Source organism: Phasianus colchicus, chromosome 6, assembly GCF_987193195.1.
Source record: "Phasianus colchicus chromosome 6, bPhaCol1.hap1.1, whole genome shotgun sequence".
Lineage (NCBI taxonomy): Eukaryota > Metazoa > Chordata > Aves > Galliformes > Phasianidae > Phasianus > Phasianus colchicus.
Window position 1 is genome coordinate 12,179,648 of NC_143441.1, and position 16,023 is coordinate 12,195,670.

Genomic DNA, 16,023 nt, shown 5'->3' on the forward strand with positions numbered 1-16,023 from the left:
AGAAGGAGCATTCAGCTACTCTCCTGCTCTGAGCAGTATAGACACTGCTAGACAGTACAGAACGCTTCTCTCCTGAATGCATAATCATGACTTCTCCAGGAGTTAGGCTCCTATGACTTACATGATCCTGATCATAAATTTGAATACTGAGAGTAAATTTTCTACCATGAAGGATTCAGCTGAATTGTTCACAATGAGCATCTGAGCATCTCCCAGATTCAGGGCTTTGCAGCTGAACATAGGAAGCAGTCATGGAGATAGATGAAAGAAGAAACGGATCACTGACTTCATTCTCTGAATATGGACAAACCATTTGACCGTTTAAAAGAGATTTCAAACTTCTCTTGCCATCTAATGGCCAACAGTTATCTGGTGCCTACATATTAAAATTGAGATACAGTTAACAGTTTATAAGATGAAAATTTACAAGCTCATTTCTCACTAGCAACCAATAATTTCATACACTGAAAAAAAATCCTGATGATTCACTTTAAGATTACACATATATATCCATCTATTTTATCCTATGTATCATGTGATCTCTAAACATTCAATTACTTCAGCAGCACCGAAGAATTCAGGTATTCAGAGTGGACTTGAGGATGATTCAAGTGCTGTGAAGCAATGCTTATGACTTACTGGGTGGCTCACTCCTTTTTGGGTTGGTAGGGAATTAGGGTCCAGGGCTTTGATCTCATTGTCAGACTTCAAAAATAATTACTTTTTTTTCCTGCTCTGAGCACAAGTGGTCTAAAGAAAATGTAAACCTTGCATTCTTTCAAGACTGAGTACATTTAACCACAGGTCCCAGCTAAATTCTGATATTTTTATTATTACAGGATATATCATCGTGGTAAGAGCACAGCAAACTCTATTTAATGGGTTCAGTCTATTTATTGCTACAATACTTTATCTCCCTTTCTTCTGACATTTCACTATTAAAGGCATTCTTCTTGGTTGTTTTTTTCTAGGATTCCAGTCTAAATAATTCTTACTTTGCCTACTTTCAACACTAGCAGTTGGCCAAGAAGTGCTTCCTCTTTAAACACAAACTAATATCTATCTTCCTCTCCATTAGATATGATCTTCTGAGTACTGTGAAGCAGCTGCGAGGACTATAGATTGTAGGATGCTGTAAAGGTACAGCTACTCATGAAAAAAAGAGCTCTCAGTGAATTCCACTAACAGCTTTTCACAGTGTTACTATGAAAAGCCTCAAAACTTTTCCTAGAGTGATTCATAACCCACACCAAATTCTAAATCACAGGGATTTTCTTAGAAGCAGTTACTTGATTAGTAATATATTTTGCACCCAGCTTCCCAACTTGCAACACTCTGCCTACCCATACATCTACAGAACAAATAACTATGCTTCTTCAAAAGGTGGCCAAGTAACTATTTGCATTGTTAAGCAATTTACCATTGTTGATTAGTTAAACTAAGTCAAGTGAAAAAAACAAAAAGTGACTTTTCAAAGCTGAGTACTTTCACTTCCCAAATACATTTTAAAGATGAATAGTCTTCCAGTCTCTAGCAGAAAACAAGAGGCAAAATTGTCCTCTTGGGTCATGGAGTATCAGTTTTGTTGCACTCACTGCATCCTTCTCACTCTGTCAAAGGGAAAAAAAGATGAAAGAAATACTCTGCTCACATTTACTCATAGATACTTACAGTAAAAAAAGATGATTATGATTAGCTGATGAGACATCTGTACATTATGTATTAAAGGAATTCATACCTACATTTCTGCTAAAACCCCAAGTACTGTTGTTAGACATCTATTGCATCTCTTGATAATTCATTATGTGTTAAGAAACAATTATTTCCACTGAATCATAGACTACTGTTTTGGATCTGCTTTTTCAGCCTTCATTTCTACATATGAGATCCCCCAGTGCCTTTTTCTCTAAGACTGAAAAGCTCCCCAGAATCACAGGTATTTTCCTGAGTTTATAATGTTTTAAAAATACAAATTGACCAAATTGCCTCTAGCCTTCCCTTTGCTTAATCTAAGACGACTTAGTAAACCTTTGAGGTAGTTTTTCAAACTTCCTTTCATTTTGTATCTCCTTTCTTGTCTGTACTCCATTTTTCATGCTTTACTAGCATGCATTATTTTATCTCAAATCAACTACACAGAGCTGCAAAGTCAACCCCAAGTGAAGGTTACATAGTACTGAAGCACAGATATTCTCAGTGATTTACTGGAAAACTGTAAGGAGAAAACTCAGTTAATTCAAAAAAGTCTCAGGATTTTACCCTTTACCCCTGAGTTTTTATACAAAAGAAACACCATAAATGCAAAAACAATGCAATCTTATTGCATCATTTTCATCACAACCCTTGCTGACATTAAAAAAAGTTCCATCTTTACTCAGATGTTCTCTAAGATATGCTTGGAATTGTGCTTGAAATTGTACTTTTTTTTTTTTTTAAGATTCCTTTAACAATGAAAAATGCTAGGAGAAATTCGGACCAGTCAAACTTCTGCATTCACCCTATTACTGCCATAAAATTCCTACTGTTTTAAGGAGCAGTTATTACAGTAACGTTGCAGGTCTGCAGCCCAGCAACATGGCACTGCCAGTGCTAGTGCCAGCCCACAGGCTTGGGTCTGGGTTTGCAAGACTTCAGCACTGAGGTCTGTCAGGTTTTGCCCAGCTGGAGCTTCATTTTAATAGATAAAATTGTAACTGCAGTTCTTCTAAGTACCTTGGGGCTACTGGTTTTATTTCCACCTATTGTTGTATTCTTAGAATCACAAAACCATAGAATGGTTTGGGTTGGAAGGGGTCTTTAAGATCATCTAGTTCCAAACCCTTGCTATAGGGAGGGACACCTCCTGTAACAGAGGGTTGCTCAAACAAGTTGCTCAAAGCCCCATTCAGCCTGGCCTTGGACACTTCCAAGGAGGGGACATCTACAACCTAGCTGTTTTTTTCTACAACCAGACTTTTTAGACAGATAGTAGAAACCATTAGTTACTTATGTGGAATCTGCCCAATACATTAGCAGAAACTTCGAGAAGTGGAGACTTAAGATGAGGCTATGGGCAAGGAACTGTAAGAGGTGAGGCATAAGCCAGCACTGGGGATCCCATCTCTACAATTTTCTACTTGTTAAAGAAATGCAGACCTGGAAATGGGTGAAACTAGCTTTAGCACTTAGGGTTAACACAGAAAACATCCAGCTTATGTAAAATGCACATAACGTTTTTGATATGACATGAATTTGTGGACCAGTGAAGGAAAAGCAATGGTAGCAAACACAAGAAAACTCTCCCAAGTGGATTCTAGAGTGAGGAAGAAGCATTCCTGATGAAGGATTGCATGTGCTGAGGGCTTAACACATCCCCTGTCATGCTAGGCTGAAGTTACCAGCATTAGTACTGGCAGGAAGGTGAACACAACACCAAAGCAGGACTTACAAGATGCATGGATAAAATATTAACTACATTACTATGGAGAGCTTTTTTTTTTTTAAAAACAGATGTAATGATTTGTTCTCTCTTTTCTGTAATTATTGGACCTGGAGTAACAATAATTATTTGATTCAATTGTTAAGAAAATTGTCACCATGCATTTTTAAGAGTTCCCTGTAACAACGCAACTGAAATATCTTTTCATATCATAAATTGATTTTCTTTTTTAATGAAAAAGGATTAAATTGCAGTGAGAATGTGAAGAAAAGACAAAAACAAAAACCATCAAACCAACCAAACAATATGATACAAGCATTTCTGGTTAATAAGCACAATGCTTCTAGGTTTTACATCCTGACATAAAAAAATAATAGTCCTGGCTCACAGATTCTGGCTAAGCTGCACATTAACAAGATGGGATATAGATTAAGATTAAAGATAGTTTGCACTCCGTCCAGCTTTGTAGCTTGACATTGAAAGAACATAAGAGTAAGTATTCAAAGCTCTTCAGCAATACTGAGCATACAAAGATAAAAGGGACCCTAGCAGATCTCTCTCATATTATTATCACAGGTATTTGTTTGGAACAGATGATGCAAACCTAATTGCTAGCTCAGCTTTGAGAAAGGCTTTAAGTTTCAGCACAGAGTGGTCAGATGATTTTTAATTATTAAATCGTAATTTAATTCTTTAATATCATAATTTTAAAAGGCATCTTTTTCTTTACACTGAAAGAAAAAGAGGAAGCCAAGAAACTCTTTAAAACTAAGATTTATTTTTCAAAGAATGTCATTGTTTGGCTTTGGGCAATGCTCTGAATTATTCCCAGAAGCCTTTAGGGCAATTCCTCTCTTGCATTAAGAAAACAAATTATTGAAGTATAGAGCAACATTTTGTTCCCATTTCCACTTCTGTAAACCTCCTGCAGACAACAGGGATAAACAAGTGCAAAATTTGAAAGCCATGGGATCTATTAATGTGAAGGCAAAACACATGATAACAGACTTTCATTCAGTCAAAGATCACCCTGACATGGAACTCTGAAGGTGGTCAGAGGGCGAATGTGAGTGTGATGCCCATACTTTGACTACTCCCTTATATTCTTTTTCTTCTTAACTTTTCTCTGCTGTCATTCCATGCAGTCGGGGTGAAGCAGAGCTCAACAATGAAGGAATCATTGCAAGGAGAATATCCCAAGCTTCCCCTATCTTCTCATTTCAAAGTCACAAGTTTATCATGACTGAGTGTAAATGAGGCACCAAATCAAGGCTACCCACCCACAGACTGCTACTGGCACAGCTTAACTTCTAGTCTTCCAGTGGCCACACCAGCTCCAGTAGATAGCCATCTTTCACTTATAGCTTCTTTTTAGCTTTTAAGTAGAGTATGAGAAATAGAGTTTGAAACTCTAGATTTATAGAGAGAATTTGCAGGAGACTTTAGGATTAAATTGCAAACTGAAATGCTCAGTGATTTTCCTATGCCTGTACTGGAATAATGTAAGGTAGAATATACGTTATCCAAATCTAGATCATCCTTTTTTGTTTAAAAACAATAACAAACTTCTAAAAATTCATTTTATCTTAGTAGTAGTAGTAGATTAAGAATGCAATTTTCAGAAAGATAACTTTTGAGATTTTTTTTTTTTGCAAAATGGGAATGTGATGAATAAGAATATTTAATAACTGCTGATATTACATTTAAAGAAGAAATATCATCTTACCCAATGAGCTATTATTTAGGATGCTCTCCAAATGCTTGACCATTGCTTCAATATCACTGTCCTGAGGATAAACGAAATAACGAAGAGCATTAGTGTGACCAAAATCCTAAATAAAAAAATAGTGTACCAGAGGTACAAACCTACAAACAAAGAATATTACTTACACCAAAGAGTGTCAGTGCTAGACTACAAGAAGATAAATACATTTCTCACAACTTCATAAATATTTTCTTCCTCTAAAACAGTAGGTTTGGGAATGGAGTTATGTAAAAACAATTATTTAAGTCAGATGTCTAGCAGAACACAATCATGTAGGACAGTTATGCATGTAGCTTAAAGAATGTTTATTGCTGAGGTTGGTGTGCAATATTTGAAAATACACCAGCATTTTATTATTGGTTATCCTTGAAATATCTACAACAGGATTAGAAAAGGAAAGTATAGATTTCATAACATTCCAAAATTTCTTAAGACTTACATTTACCACTACAAAGTAATACTTACGTTTCATGTAATTGCACCTACTTACACATCTTCTAACCATGAATAATTGAAACTTTAATTAGGAAATGATTTTAGCACTTTTCTATTTTAAGTTTTCTGTTACAAGACAGATAATTAACAGTTTTGCCATGATATCTTTCATGTGAAACGTCATACATGTACATTGAAGAAATTTAAGATCTGACCATTAAGAAAATATTGTGCTCTAGGAAGCACATCACATTTCATTTGAATGTAAGAGAAAAACCTGAGTTTTTAAAAGCTGTTATCGCACCTCATGTGACAACAGGGTGACAACACGGCATCCCGTCACTATTTAAAAATGAACATCAAAAATTGGACCTCACTGAAAAATCCAAAGGTATTGAGAAGCCTGTGGTTTTAAAAAGCCTACAGAATAGGAAAGGGAATTTGACAGAAGCACAGAAGAGAAGCACTCATGCACTTAAGAGGCAACAAGGATGAATGCTTGGACGTTTCAAACTCAGAATGAATGAAATCATTTTTAACAGCAAGGGGCGAGACTAAGGATGCCATGCCAGCCACTAGGAACCTAGTGGAACAGCTTTGGGGTAATAATGCACAGACTGATCCACTGGATCTATAATTCACTGGAGATGTGATGATAATTTATACTATATTACTGGAGCTACGATAATTTATGCCAGTTGATTATCTGGCTTGATGATCTCAGGAGCAACCTGGAAACTGAAAATACTGAGCTAATGTACTGTATTACTAGACTTTCTAATAATGAAGAGGGCTAATTTGCTATTAATATTATCACTAAAAGAAAACAAAGATCAAAGTGATAAACTGCAGTAAAAAGCATCTCAGCTAAATAAAAGCAAATGCGAAACTTTCATGGTTTGCTAACTTCTCAAAATGAAACTCCTATGTTTCATATTTTCCAATTTATTTTTAGATATAGTTTCTTATTCTCTTTCACGTTGTTTCTCATGCAATTAGAAACACTCCCAAAAAACCCAAATAATTAAAAAGTGGAAAAGAGCCACTAGCTCAAGAAGCTAGAGATCTGGAAACATAACTGACAAATTTTTGCTTGAAATCTGGCAATCTGCATATAAATTGCAAAAGAAAAGGAAAAAGGACACTGAACTCCAGTGTTACAACCAACACAACCAAGATGAGATGTTCACATGTGTGAGGGCTTAACACTGGAGAAAATTCCACATCTACAAGCAGACAGTGCAGCTGAGATCACACAAACTGTATCAAAAGTTACCAATAAATACAAAGTAGACATCTCAGCTCCCATCCTAAAACTCTCAATTATACTGATTGAGTGCCTGACTCTACCTTCCTGTATGAAAGGTATCATTTCATAAGGCCACTACTCCAACTATCATGACGTCTGTGGGAGTCTAACATAGCAGGAATTAAGAGCATCAACCCCTTTCAACATTATGCATCCCAATGTGTTATTCAATTATATTACTTGTCTGACCTGCTACTGCTACTTGAACTTCTGCACAAATATCAGACGTTTTTCTTTTAGTTTTTGGGTGAAGTAAATAATGGGGTCACCATGAAGCACTGCCAGACATAGCATTTCTGTACTCTATCTGCACAAAATTAATGAGTAAAGCAATCTTGACACTGGATAATTGAGATGTTAGCAATGATTAAGAAGGTAAATGCCTTACAGGTCCTTGTCCTGTATTATAATGCATTGACTTTCAAAAGCTTAATTTGTATAGGTATTTTTGAAGAAAGAGTTAAAGAGTTTGAATCCTATCATAGAAATAGGAGTGGGAGTTTTGGTATTAAGTAGATGACTGCTGAAGCAATGCCCTGCTATATACTAGCAAGATCAAGTCTATTCTGGTAGGATTTGAAGCTTATTACTAAAGTTGAGCATGATACCACCTACCTTTGAGTGGGATTCATCTCACGTAACTGCTGACATCCAGAACGAAGATGCCCCATGTATGCTAATAACTGTGGATCTCTTTACAATCACCAGAGAGAAAGAGGTACCTCTCAGCATGTTCTATCTGACCCACACATTAGGTGTTTTTGCCAAATTATTATTACAATTATTCCCTAAAAATGTGTATTCCTCCTAACTGTACAGAGTTTATATCCAGTTAGGTCAGACATGGGCGTACAGCTAAGTCCAACCTGCTTTGTCTTCACACTTCCCTTTCTTGAGTAAAAAATTGTGCAGGAAAAGAGAAAATTCTTCTCAACTCCTAAGAACAAGAAAAGGTGATTGCGCCAATACCCAAAAAGTCAGTTTTGCCTTATATAAGGTGCTGGTCAATAGGAAGGAAAATAAAGTCAGGCTATTTGCCTCTTTGATAAAAAGTCATGAGAGACAAATGCTCTGAGAGGGTGTGCTTTCTAGCTCAGCCTGGGGAAGCCAATTTGCAGAGGACCAATGCATGGCATGCACACAGACTGCGATAAAACAAAGCCACACAGCCTGGAGGGGCTGGATCCTGACAAGAGACATCAGTGGGACAGCTCTTCCAACCTAGCATCAATTTCTTGTCACCACTAAATTCTGAATCACTACAAAATGACTGAATGACATTGCTCAAACCTGGCTGCCAACACCCAATTTATTCTGCTTTATTGAGAAATCTATTTTTATCTTCTGCCCTTTGTTAATTCTAAGCAGCAATCTGCCTGTTCCAAAACAGTATTGATTGACGCTTAATGATATTGTCAATGAAAGTTGAATGAAAATGTTGACAGGCTTTCTAAAAGAGAAAAATGAAAAAAACCAACACTTCAAGTCTGATAAAAGTGAACAATAATTTATTTTTAAGATTCCACTATGGTAGATTTTTCAAGCAACAGAGTTTTTGTATTTTTGAGTGTTGTGAGTAAACATAGACAACAAATTGCAACAACAAAGCATTGACTCACATATTCCACTGGTTTCCAACTATTTCTTTAGACCACTATTGAATTCGCCATTAGAAACTGCTACATGTTTAGTTTGAAAGCTAAGAGGACATTTCTAGATTGAATGAGGTGTTTACGAGAAAACTTCAAGTTTAACTGGTTGAGAGAATTTCAGGATTCCCAGCCACTGTGGCAAAAGTAGCATTCCAATTTCTCACGCAGGTACTTAATTTCTGCCTTAAAGACTACATCTTAAAGAACCTATTAATTCAAAAATTTCAAAGAATATTAAAGTGATTCATAATTTAATGAAGAGTTTTAGCAAACTTGGTTGATTTCCTAGAATGTAAACGGCGTCATACTCTACTCTGCAGATTCTGCACATTAACTCCACATAACATTTGTCATCCTAAGCAAAACCAGACAGTACTGTCCAGAAGCATTGCAGCAAAACGTTTTAAGTTGATGGCCCAGGGTGGAAAATAATTGTTCCTGAATACCTTAGGAAGATCCATTTTCAGAACTGACTTGGCCATTTAAGTTCATCGATTTCACTGAGACTTGATCACTGAAGACAGGATTCATTGCAGTTCCTTCTGATCAGACCTAAATTAGGTGCCTTTTCCAATAATCCTCAACCTTCAAACTGAGAGTTTCTTGTGGCAACCTTACCTGATAAAGCTACTTTAAGTCCTTCAATAATAAATTTTCTTTTCATTGACGCTTTCTAAGATCCTGGGGAAATTTTACAGATGTGCTGATTAACAACTTGCTGTTGTTAATGCTCACAGTTATCATACTACACTAGAATATGATTAATACAGACAAGATGGCACATCTAGAGGTGCCAGTCTTTCCCCAGGAATTAGACCTGGAATTCAGATCCTGTGTTTGAAGTATTCTTTCAGCTTCAACTCGACTTAGGTATAACTAATGTTACATGAGAGAACCCCACTCTGTGTTTATGGCTACAGGAAAGTTTACTAATAGCAATCCACTTTAAGGCATTCATGGGAGTATGATTCCTAATCTTGAAGAAATGCATATGTATAATTGAGACATACTCCTATAACTAATTCATGATGCTGATATAGGCACATATTGCTAACAAAAGCAAATTTCAGTAATATCAAAAGGACAAAATCCTGGAAGGGGTTTCATTTTCCCTAAGAAAGCATCAAATGTGTACTGTTTCCCCAAAGGTAACACACACCTGATTTGTTTTAGATACAGTCTGTGACACTGCAACATCCTCTGTTTCGCTGTCTTCTGAATAGGATTCAAACTCTTCATTATAATATTCTTCTGCAATTTGTGGGTCTTCAGGGATCTCTAGAGGAAATTAAGAGTTTATAGTATTACACAGACAGACAACATTCATGATCTTAGAAGGATGCAATGGATTTTACATCACTCATGTCACTAACAACACATTCTGAAGTTGAAAATTGTTGGATAGGTTATCAGATTAAAATGTTCATCTTTGATGGCGTGATAAGTAGTGCTAAAGCTGCCTCTGTCAAAAGGTCATGCCCTCTTCACATAGAAAGTAATGACCTCAGAGGATCTATACTGAGTTTGGGATGAAATCACTGAACCATAGAATAATTCAGGCTGGAAGATACCTCAGGGGATCATCTAGTTCAGCCTCATTCAGCGCATGTTCAGCCTTCAACTGAATCCAGCTTTTGTGAGCTGAAATTATGTCCCAGTTTGGTTTTCTCTAACATGCATTACTTCCCTAGTCCTGCTCACCACATCATGGCATCCTGGCTTGGATCAGGAATGGTGTGCTGAGCAGGACTAGGGAAGGAATCCTGCTCCTGTACTCAGCACTGGTGAGGCTCCACATCGAGTGCTGTGTTCAGTTTTGGGCACCTCAATTCAGAAAGGACACTGAGGTGCTGGAGCAGGTCCAAAGAAAGGCAACAAGCCTTGTGAAGGGCTTGGAGAATATGCCCCTATGAGGAGAGAATGAAGGAACTGGGACTGATTAGCCTGGGGAAGTGGAGGCTGAGGGGAGACCTTACAGCTCTCTTCCAATATCTGAAACGTGCTTACAGCGAGAGCAGGGTTGGTCTCTTCTCACTGCTGACAGGATGAGGGGAAACAGCCTCAAGTTGCACCAGAGGAGGTTCAGGTTGAATATCAGGAAAAACTTCTTTACAGAAAGGGTGGTTAAGCACTGGAATAGGCTCCTCAGGGAGGTGGCTGAGTCACCATCCCTGGATGTGTCTAAAAACCATTTGGATGTGGTGCTCAGGGACATGACTGAGCGGAGGATAGTTAGAGTTAGGGTAGTATGGTTGCAGTTGGCCTCGATGATCTTTAAGGTCTTTTCCAACCTGGGCAATTCTATGATTCTATGACACATATCCTGTGATGAATTTAATGGCTAGGTTAAATTGGAAATAACATACATCAGACTCTATGAGCAGTGTTAGTAAAACGGCTTGAGGCCAGATTGCACCTTCTTCAGAGAGCTGCCCTTTCTCAGCAAAAGCCCTTAAGCACTTGTTCAGTTTTAAGCAGAGGCTAGACCGTGGCAACTATCAAAACAGCAGGATCCCTGTTTTTCTAAACAGAAAGTTTCAATGCAAAGGGCCATCCACTGGAAGTACAAGTCACTGACAGAGATGAGACCAGAACAGAAGGAAGACCAGCTCGGCAGCTTTCCCATCAATAGCCTTCAGCATTTGTGCAGGAAGGTGCTCCAGGAGAGCTAACACCTCTACTTTATTCCATGCAGTGCTTACTGAGTTATTATCAAGACAATTTTTGTGCAAGCCCAGGTACAACATTTTTATGCTATCAGTTTTCAAATACAAAACATTGGCTAGGCTTCCTTGGCTGCTATTATTATAAGAAATGTTAGCTGAAGATAAAAACAATCCAATATCAAGCTATTGTAAATCACTACAGTCTTAACATCAGATAATGCTGATTTTTCCCATTCTCCCAATTAAGTCTACTTCTTTAAATCATAGAACCATAGAACGACTTGGGTTGGAAGGGACCCCAAGGACCATCAAATTCCAATCCCCTTGTCACAGGCAGGGCCACCAAGAAGCATAAATTGACTAATCTTTAATATTACTGCCTTGAAAGAAATTCAAACAATACTTCGTATAAAATTAAAAATGCATAATAGATGTTGAAAAGATTATTTCACATGGATAAAAATGCCCAGAAGATTTGAATAAGTGAATACAATGAAAAGATGCCCCTGGATTTTGGAAGAAGGAACCATTCTAATTTTCAAGGCATAAGAAACTCAGTGAAAAAAATGAGTAGAAGTATTTACCGACTGCACGAGGAGGTTTGAAGTTTTTCTGTTGAGATTTAATCTCTACTATTATCTACTGTCTCAAGAGCACTTTCAAAAATACTTTTCTTTGTACATTTACCTCCAAAATCCAGATGTGTCAGTATTTGCTCTCAGGTTTCTCTTTAAGACATTTATGTGAACTCCACTGCCTCGATTTGTAATAAAAAAAAAAAACAATAACTTGTGCTTCCAGAAGAACCTCCAACCACATAAAAAGCTTATTCCACAAAAGAAAGAATTTATCACTGCACCTAATTATTTGAGTTCTCCAAAATGCCATTTGACAGAAAAATCCAACACTTCATCTTAAAAAAAAAAAAAAGCTAAATCTCAAACTCTTAAACATCATTCATTTCTAGCATAGGAAGAACACTGCTGAACAGATATGTGTTCACTTTCAGACACTTGTGAACACTTGTCTTTCTTCCTATCAGAGAGGCTGTCATTCCTGTTATTACTCTAATTTTATTAGGTTCATCTGCATGCTATTTGTATGTCTGTAAGCATTCACATAGCTATGAATCAGCCCATTATAATGCAAACATTGCACTACACTAGTGTTTTCTGACCCTCCCATGTTCATTTGTTTACTGCTGTACTGAAAAATACAGTCCTCCCCTTACTGATTGAACAAAGTACAAAAATCACAATTTACATGCTCTAGCTGTGATAGAGCTCTACACCTTATCAGTAGCTCACAACCAGGTCTCAACTGAGCCTCATACATCTAAACTATGCAAAGAAGCTGGCACTAGCTGAATCCTACTTTCACACCAGCTTTTGCATCCTTCCCACAATTTCTCACTTTACCACTTGTGACATTGTTTTGACAGCTATACAAAGATGGTCATTTAGTCCAAGTTCAGTAACACAATTTTAAATGCTAGTTCAGACATGAAAGATATTCCAAAATACAGATGTTACTTGGAACAGGTTCTGAATTGGAGACAGTAAACATTTCTCCACAGAAAACAGTATGTCCAATGGATAAGAGCTTGGGAGTTAAATACAATGAAGCTTTAGAACTTTTTGTTCTGACAAAGTACTTTTTGTTATGACAAAGATCTTTAAACAAGACACTTTCAAAACAACAACAAATTCATTTAGAATGCATGGTTCATTGTAAGTTTCTCCTAAATAGGACCAATCCCCTATTGCCCATTTGCTACAGATGCAGAGGCACAACTCTGATTTTCTGCCGAAATAATCTGAGTACAGAAGTGCTTATTTAGTTGAGATCTTGGATCCATCTAATCTCAAGAACACACAGGCTGGCTGTAACACGGCAGCCATAAGTCAGCACGGTGAGCTATGCCTGGCTGCCTCAGAATTTGTTTGGATGTTACATCACAGTGCTAAAGAGCTGTACAGAGTGAGACACTGAATAAACAGCTGGGACTGATTCACCTCTGCTAGAGCTGGAGTGAACAAACCTGGAGGAGTCCAAGTCCGCCTCTTCATAACTGGTTGCCAGTCTCAATCTCTCAGTGCAGGTAACTCGAGCAAGCTGGGTTTTTGGCTCAGGAAACACACTACTAGGGGAGGCTGGGCCCAATACTGCCATTGTTACATCTGCAGGCTGTTCTCTAGGATGTCTGCTACCTGAGTTTCCCTATAAGCCTTGATATTTCATCTCTCCCTATCTACCCCATGGAAAAGGTCTCATTACAGTCTCCTGAATGTTCTCAGTGCAGTTCCACATCTCAGCAATGTGGCACAGAAGGAAAATTCTTGGTTTATGTGTTCATAAAACTAGCTTCAATAAAGATGTTGTTCTTTGAGCTAAGCATGTTTGAATCACATATGAACCCTTGCAGAGCCTATCATGAACTCCTGGCCAGGGCTTTGATTCTGTTCTTTGCTCTGACACAAAATAGAAACTAAGTCTATTTACGTCTGGAAAGTATTTGTGGGGAAAAAATTAAAAGATGCTAGTGAGGTGAACACCAAGTCTGTCATATTGAAAGAGGAAACTAAACTGCTGCTGAAGAGGCTGGGATACCCTGCTTCTGTTTTTCTGCACTTGGACTGGGAGAAAAACAGCACCGCATTTCATTTCCAACACCACCTGCAGCCCACACAATGCCCTTACTCATGAAGCCCTCCTGATCTGCCTAGGAAAAGAGGGATCAGAGCCCCCCAATCCTGCACGCAACAAAGCCACCCTGTGCATCATACACATGGCAGGCAGAGATCCTGCCTTCTTCAGTGAGCCTTGGGAAACAAACGTAACATCCAGCATAAAATTCTTCATGACCAGACATAGCCATGAAAAACCCAATATAATTAGACTTTCTTTTAGCAGGTGATTGAACTGGAGACTGCCAGAGATTTCTTCCAGCCTGAATTACTATATGATTCTGTGGTTACGTGATACTCCACCAACAAGAGGTTTTGAATTATGACAGATGTATTTGTGTGTGTGGACATATTTAACGTATACACTTATAAGGTGATCAGAAATATGTTCATTTCCATATCCTTTGTTTTCTCAGAAAATCACTGGCAAAAGGAGATGGTTAATGGGACTGGCCAACACTTCAGAATCACTTATCTCAAAGCATCACTTATTTCAGAGCATACTTCAAGAGAGAAAATAGAAAGAGCAGATGGGCATTGCCTCTAGGAGGAAGGTTTGAAATTCTCAGATAAATGCCTTGAGTTACACAATCCTGAATGAGAGAAAGGCTCTGTGGCACTACATGGTCCAGGTCAACATTCATTCAATTAGGAAAAATAAGTAATTCCATTATTATAACTTCAGATAACACAGATTGTTTATTTGTTTTCCATGCAGGACAACATTAAGAAGTCCATCAGACAGAATTGCCACCCATTGGCCAAGGAGATATGCAACTGTGCCCATGTTAGGGATTGAAACTGGATGATCTTTAAGATCCTTTTCAACACAGACCATTCTGTGATTAAGATCTGAGCTTCATTGCTCAGAAAGTCAATGGAAGCTTTTGTCCAACTTTTAAACTAGGCTGAAAAAAAGTCTTGGAAAGGGCATTGTTTAGGAAATGAACTAAGGGATGTAACAGGACTTGTGTCCAAAAATGACTTGTATGATCCTTTAGCCTAAATATGAAAGGACTGCGTGGTCATCAAAAGAACTACATTCTGAAAGAATCAGGTAAAGCATAGATGTAAAGAAAAATGATTTGTTCTAAATTAAAGCCAGAAATATAGCCGAAGTTAAACATTAATATTTGGTAATTTAGTTTTTAGCATCATAAGTAAGAAAAAAAACTTTGATTTACCTGTGGACTTCATGTAACTCAGTGATGCTATGCTGCCTTTTAAGCATAGCTTAGATTTCATCAAAACTAAAAGTTTTCAAAATAATCAAATCCTTTTAGCGCTGACAGGAGAATGAAGAGAAAGAATGATATAGCAATATAGGCAATAACTGGAAGCTCTTAGTGAGTCCTGAAAGCCATTTCCTTTATGCACAAAGAGGCAGTATTACTGTAAAGTTGCCATTACTTGCACAATGTCCAGCAGGAAGAGAGCAAGAGCTGTACATTAGAGGGAAAATGACCATCTTACAACAACAATTTAAAACTACCTATACATTGCTATATTTTAAACTTTTTGATCAAAGTGTACTTTCAAAGAAAAGATTCAGGTTTCCTGTTGAATCTGCCTGACTCTTTTCCTATCATTGTGATGACAGTGCTGGGAAAGAAACAGTCCATACATCAATAAAAAAAGAGCTGCCCCTTAAGAAGCCACTTCCTTATTCCTGAGATTCAGTTCAAGAATGCCATTTTCAAGAGATAAAATGAAGCTATTTTCATGAGAGTAAAAAAACAGTTCAGATCCAAACCTGATGTAAGCAGTGTGCACATGAGATTCTGCACATAGTAAAGATACATGTAAGCTATAATTAACTTACATTACTGCTTAAACTCAAGTTATGTCAGATGTGCACAAAACCAATGACTGCAGCCAAGCAAATCTACAAGTAAAGTATTGAGACCTCCAACATCTAGATGTAATTAACTTGTGAAAATAAATGCATTTTCTAGACTGCAGGAACACCATTTGCAGATTAAATAGCAGAACATGAACTAAGCACCTTCACTGCTGTCACCCTCCCTTTTCCTCCAGCTCGCTGTCTGACAGCCACAAGCACTGAATGCTAAGTTGGTAAAAACTTCAAAA

General features: G+C 37.6%; 1 protein-coding gene and 1 long non-coding RNA gene across 15 annotated transcripts in view; one reads left to right on the forward strand and one right to left on the reverse strand.

Moving 5' to 3' along the window:
* The window catches only part of NEK11 (NIMA related kinase 11), a 114,756-nt gene that overhangs the window by 43,077 nt on the left and 55,656 nt on the right, over positions 1–16,023 (reverse strand). For 13 of the 14 annotated variants that reach the window (XR_016467691.1, XR_016467687.1, XR_016467690.1 and 10 more), the window contains exons 13-14: positions 9,739–9,857; positions 5,145–5,205 (exon numbers count right to left, since the gene is read on the reverse strand). Coding sequence is in view for 4 of the 14 variants with exons in the window: in XM_031590304.2 (XP_031446164.2) it covers positions 5,145–5,205; positions 9,739–9,857 (180 nt within the window). In the remaining 10 variants the exon portion in view is untranslated. Of the gene's footprint in view, positions 1–165; positions 1,611–5,144; positions 5,206–9,738; positions 9,858–16,023 lie in introns of those variants that run through there. The other variant, XM_090142464.1, reaches the window with a different exon arrangement.
* LOC149917429 (uncharacterized) lies at positions 12,924–14,794 on the forward strand. Its single transcript, XR_016467697.1, has 3 exons — positions 12,924–13,346; positions 14,349–14,564; positions 14,651–14,794. It is a non-coding gene; the product is annotated as an uncharacterized LOC149917429 (long non-coding RNA).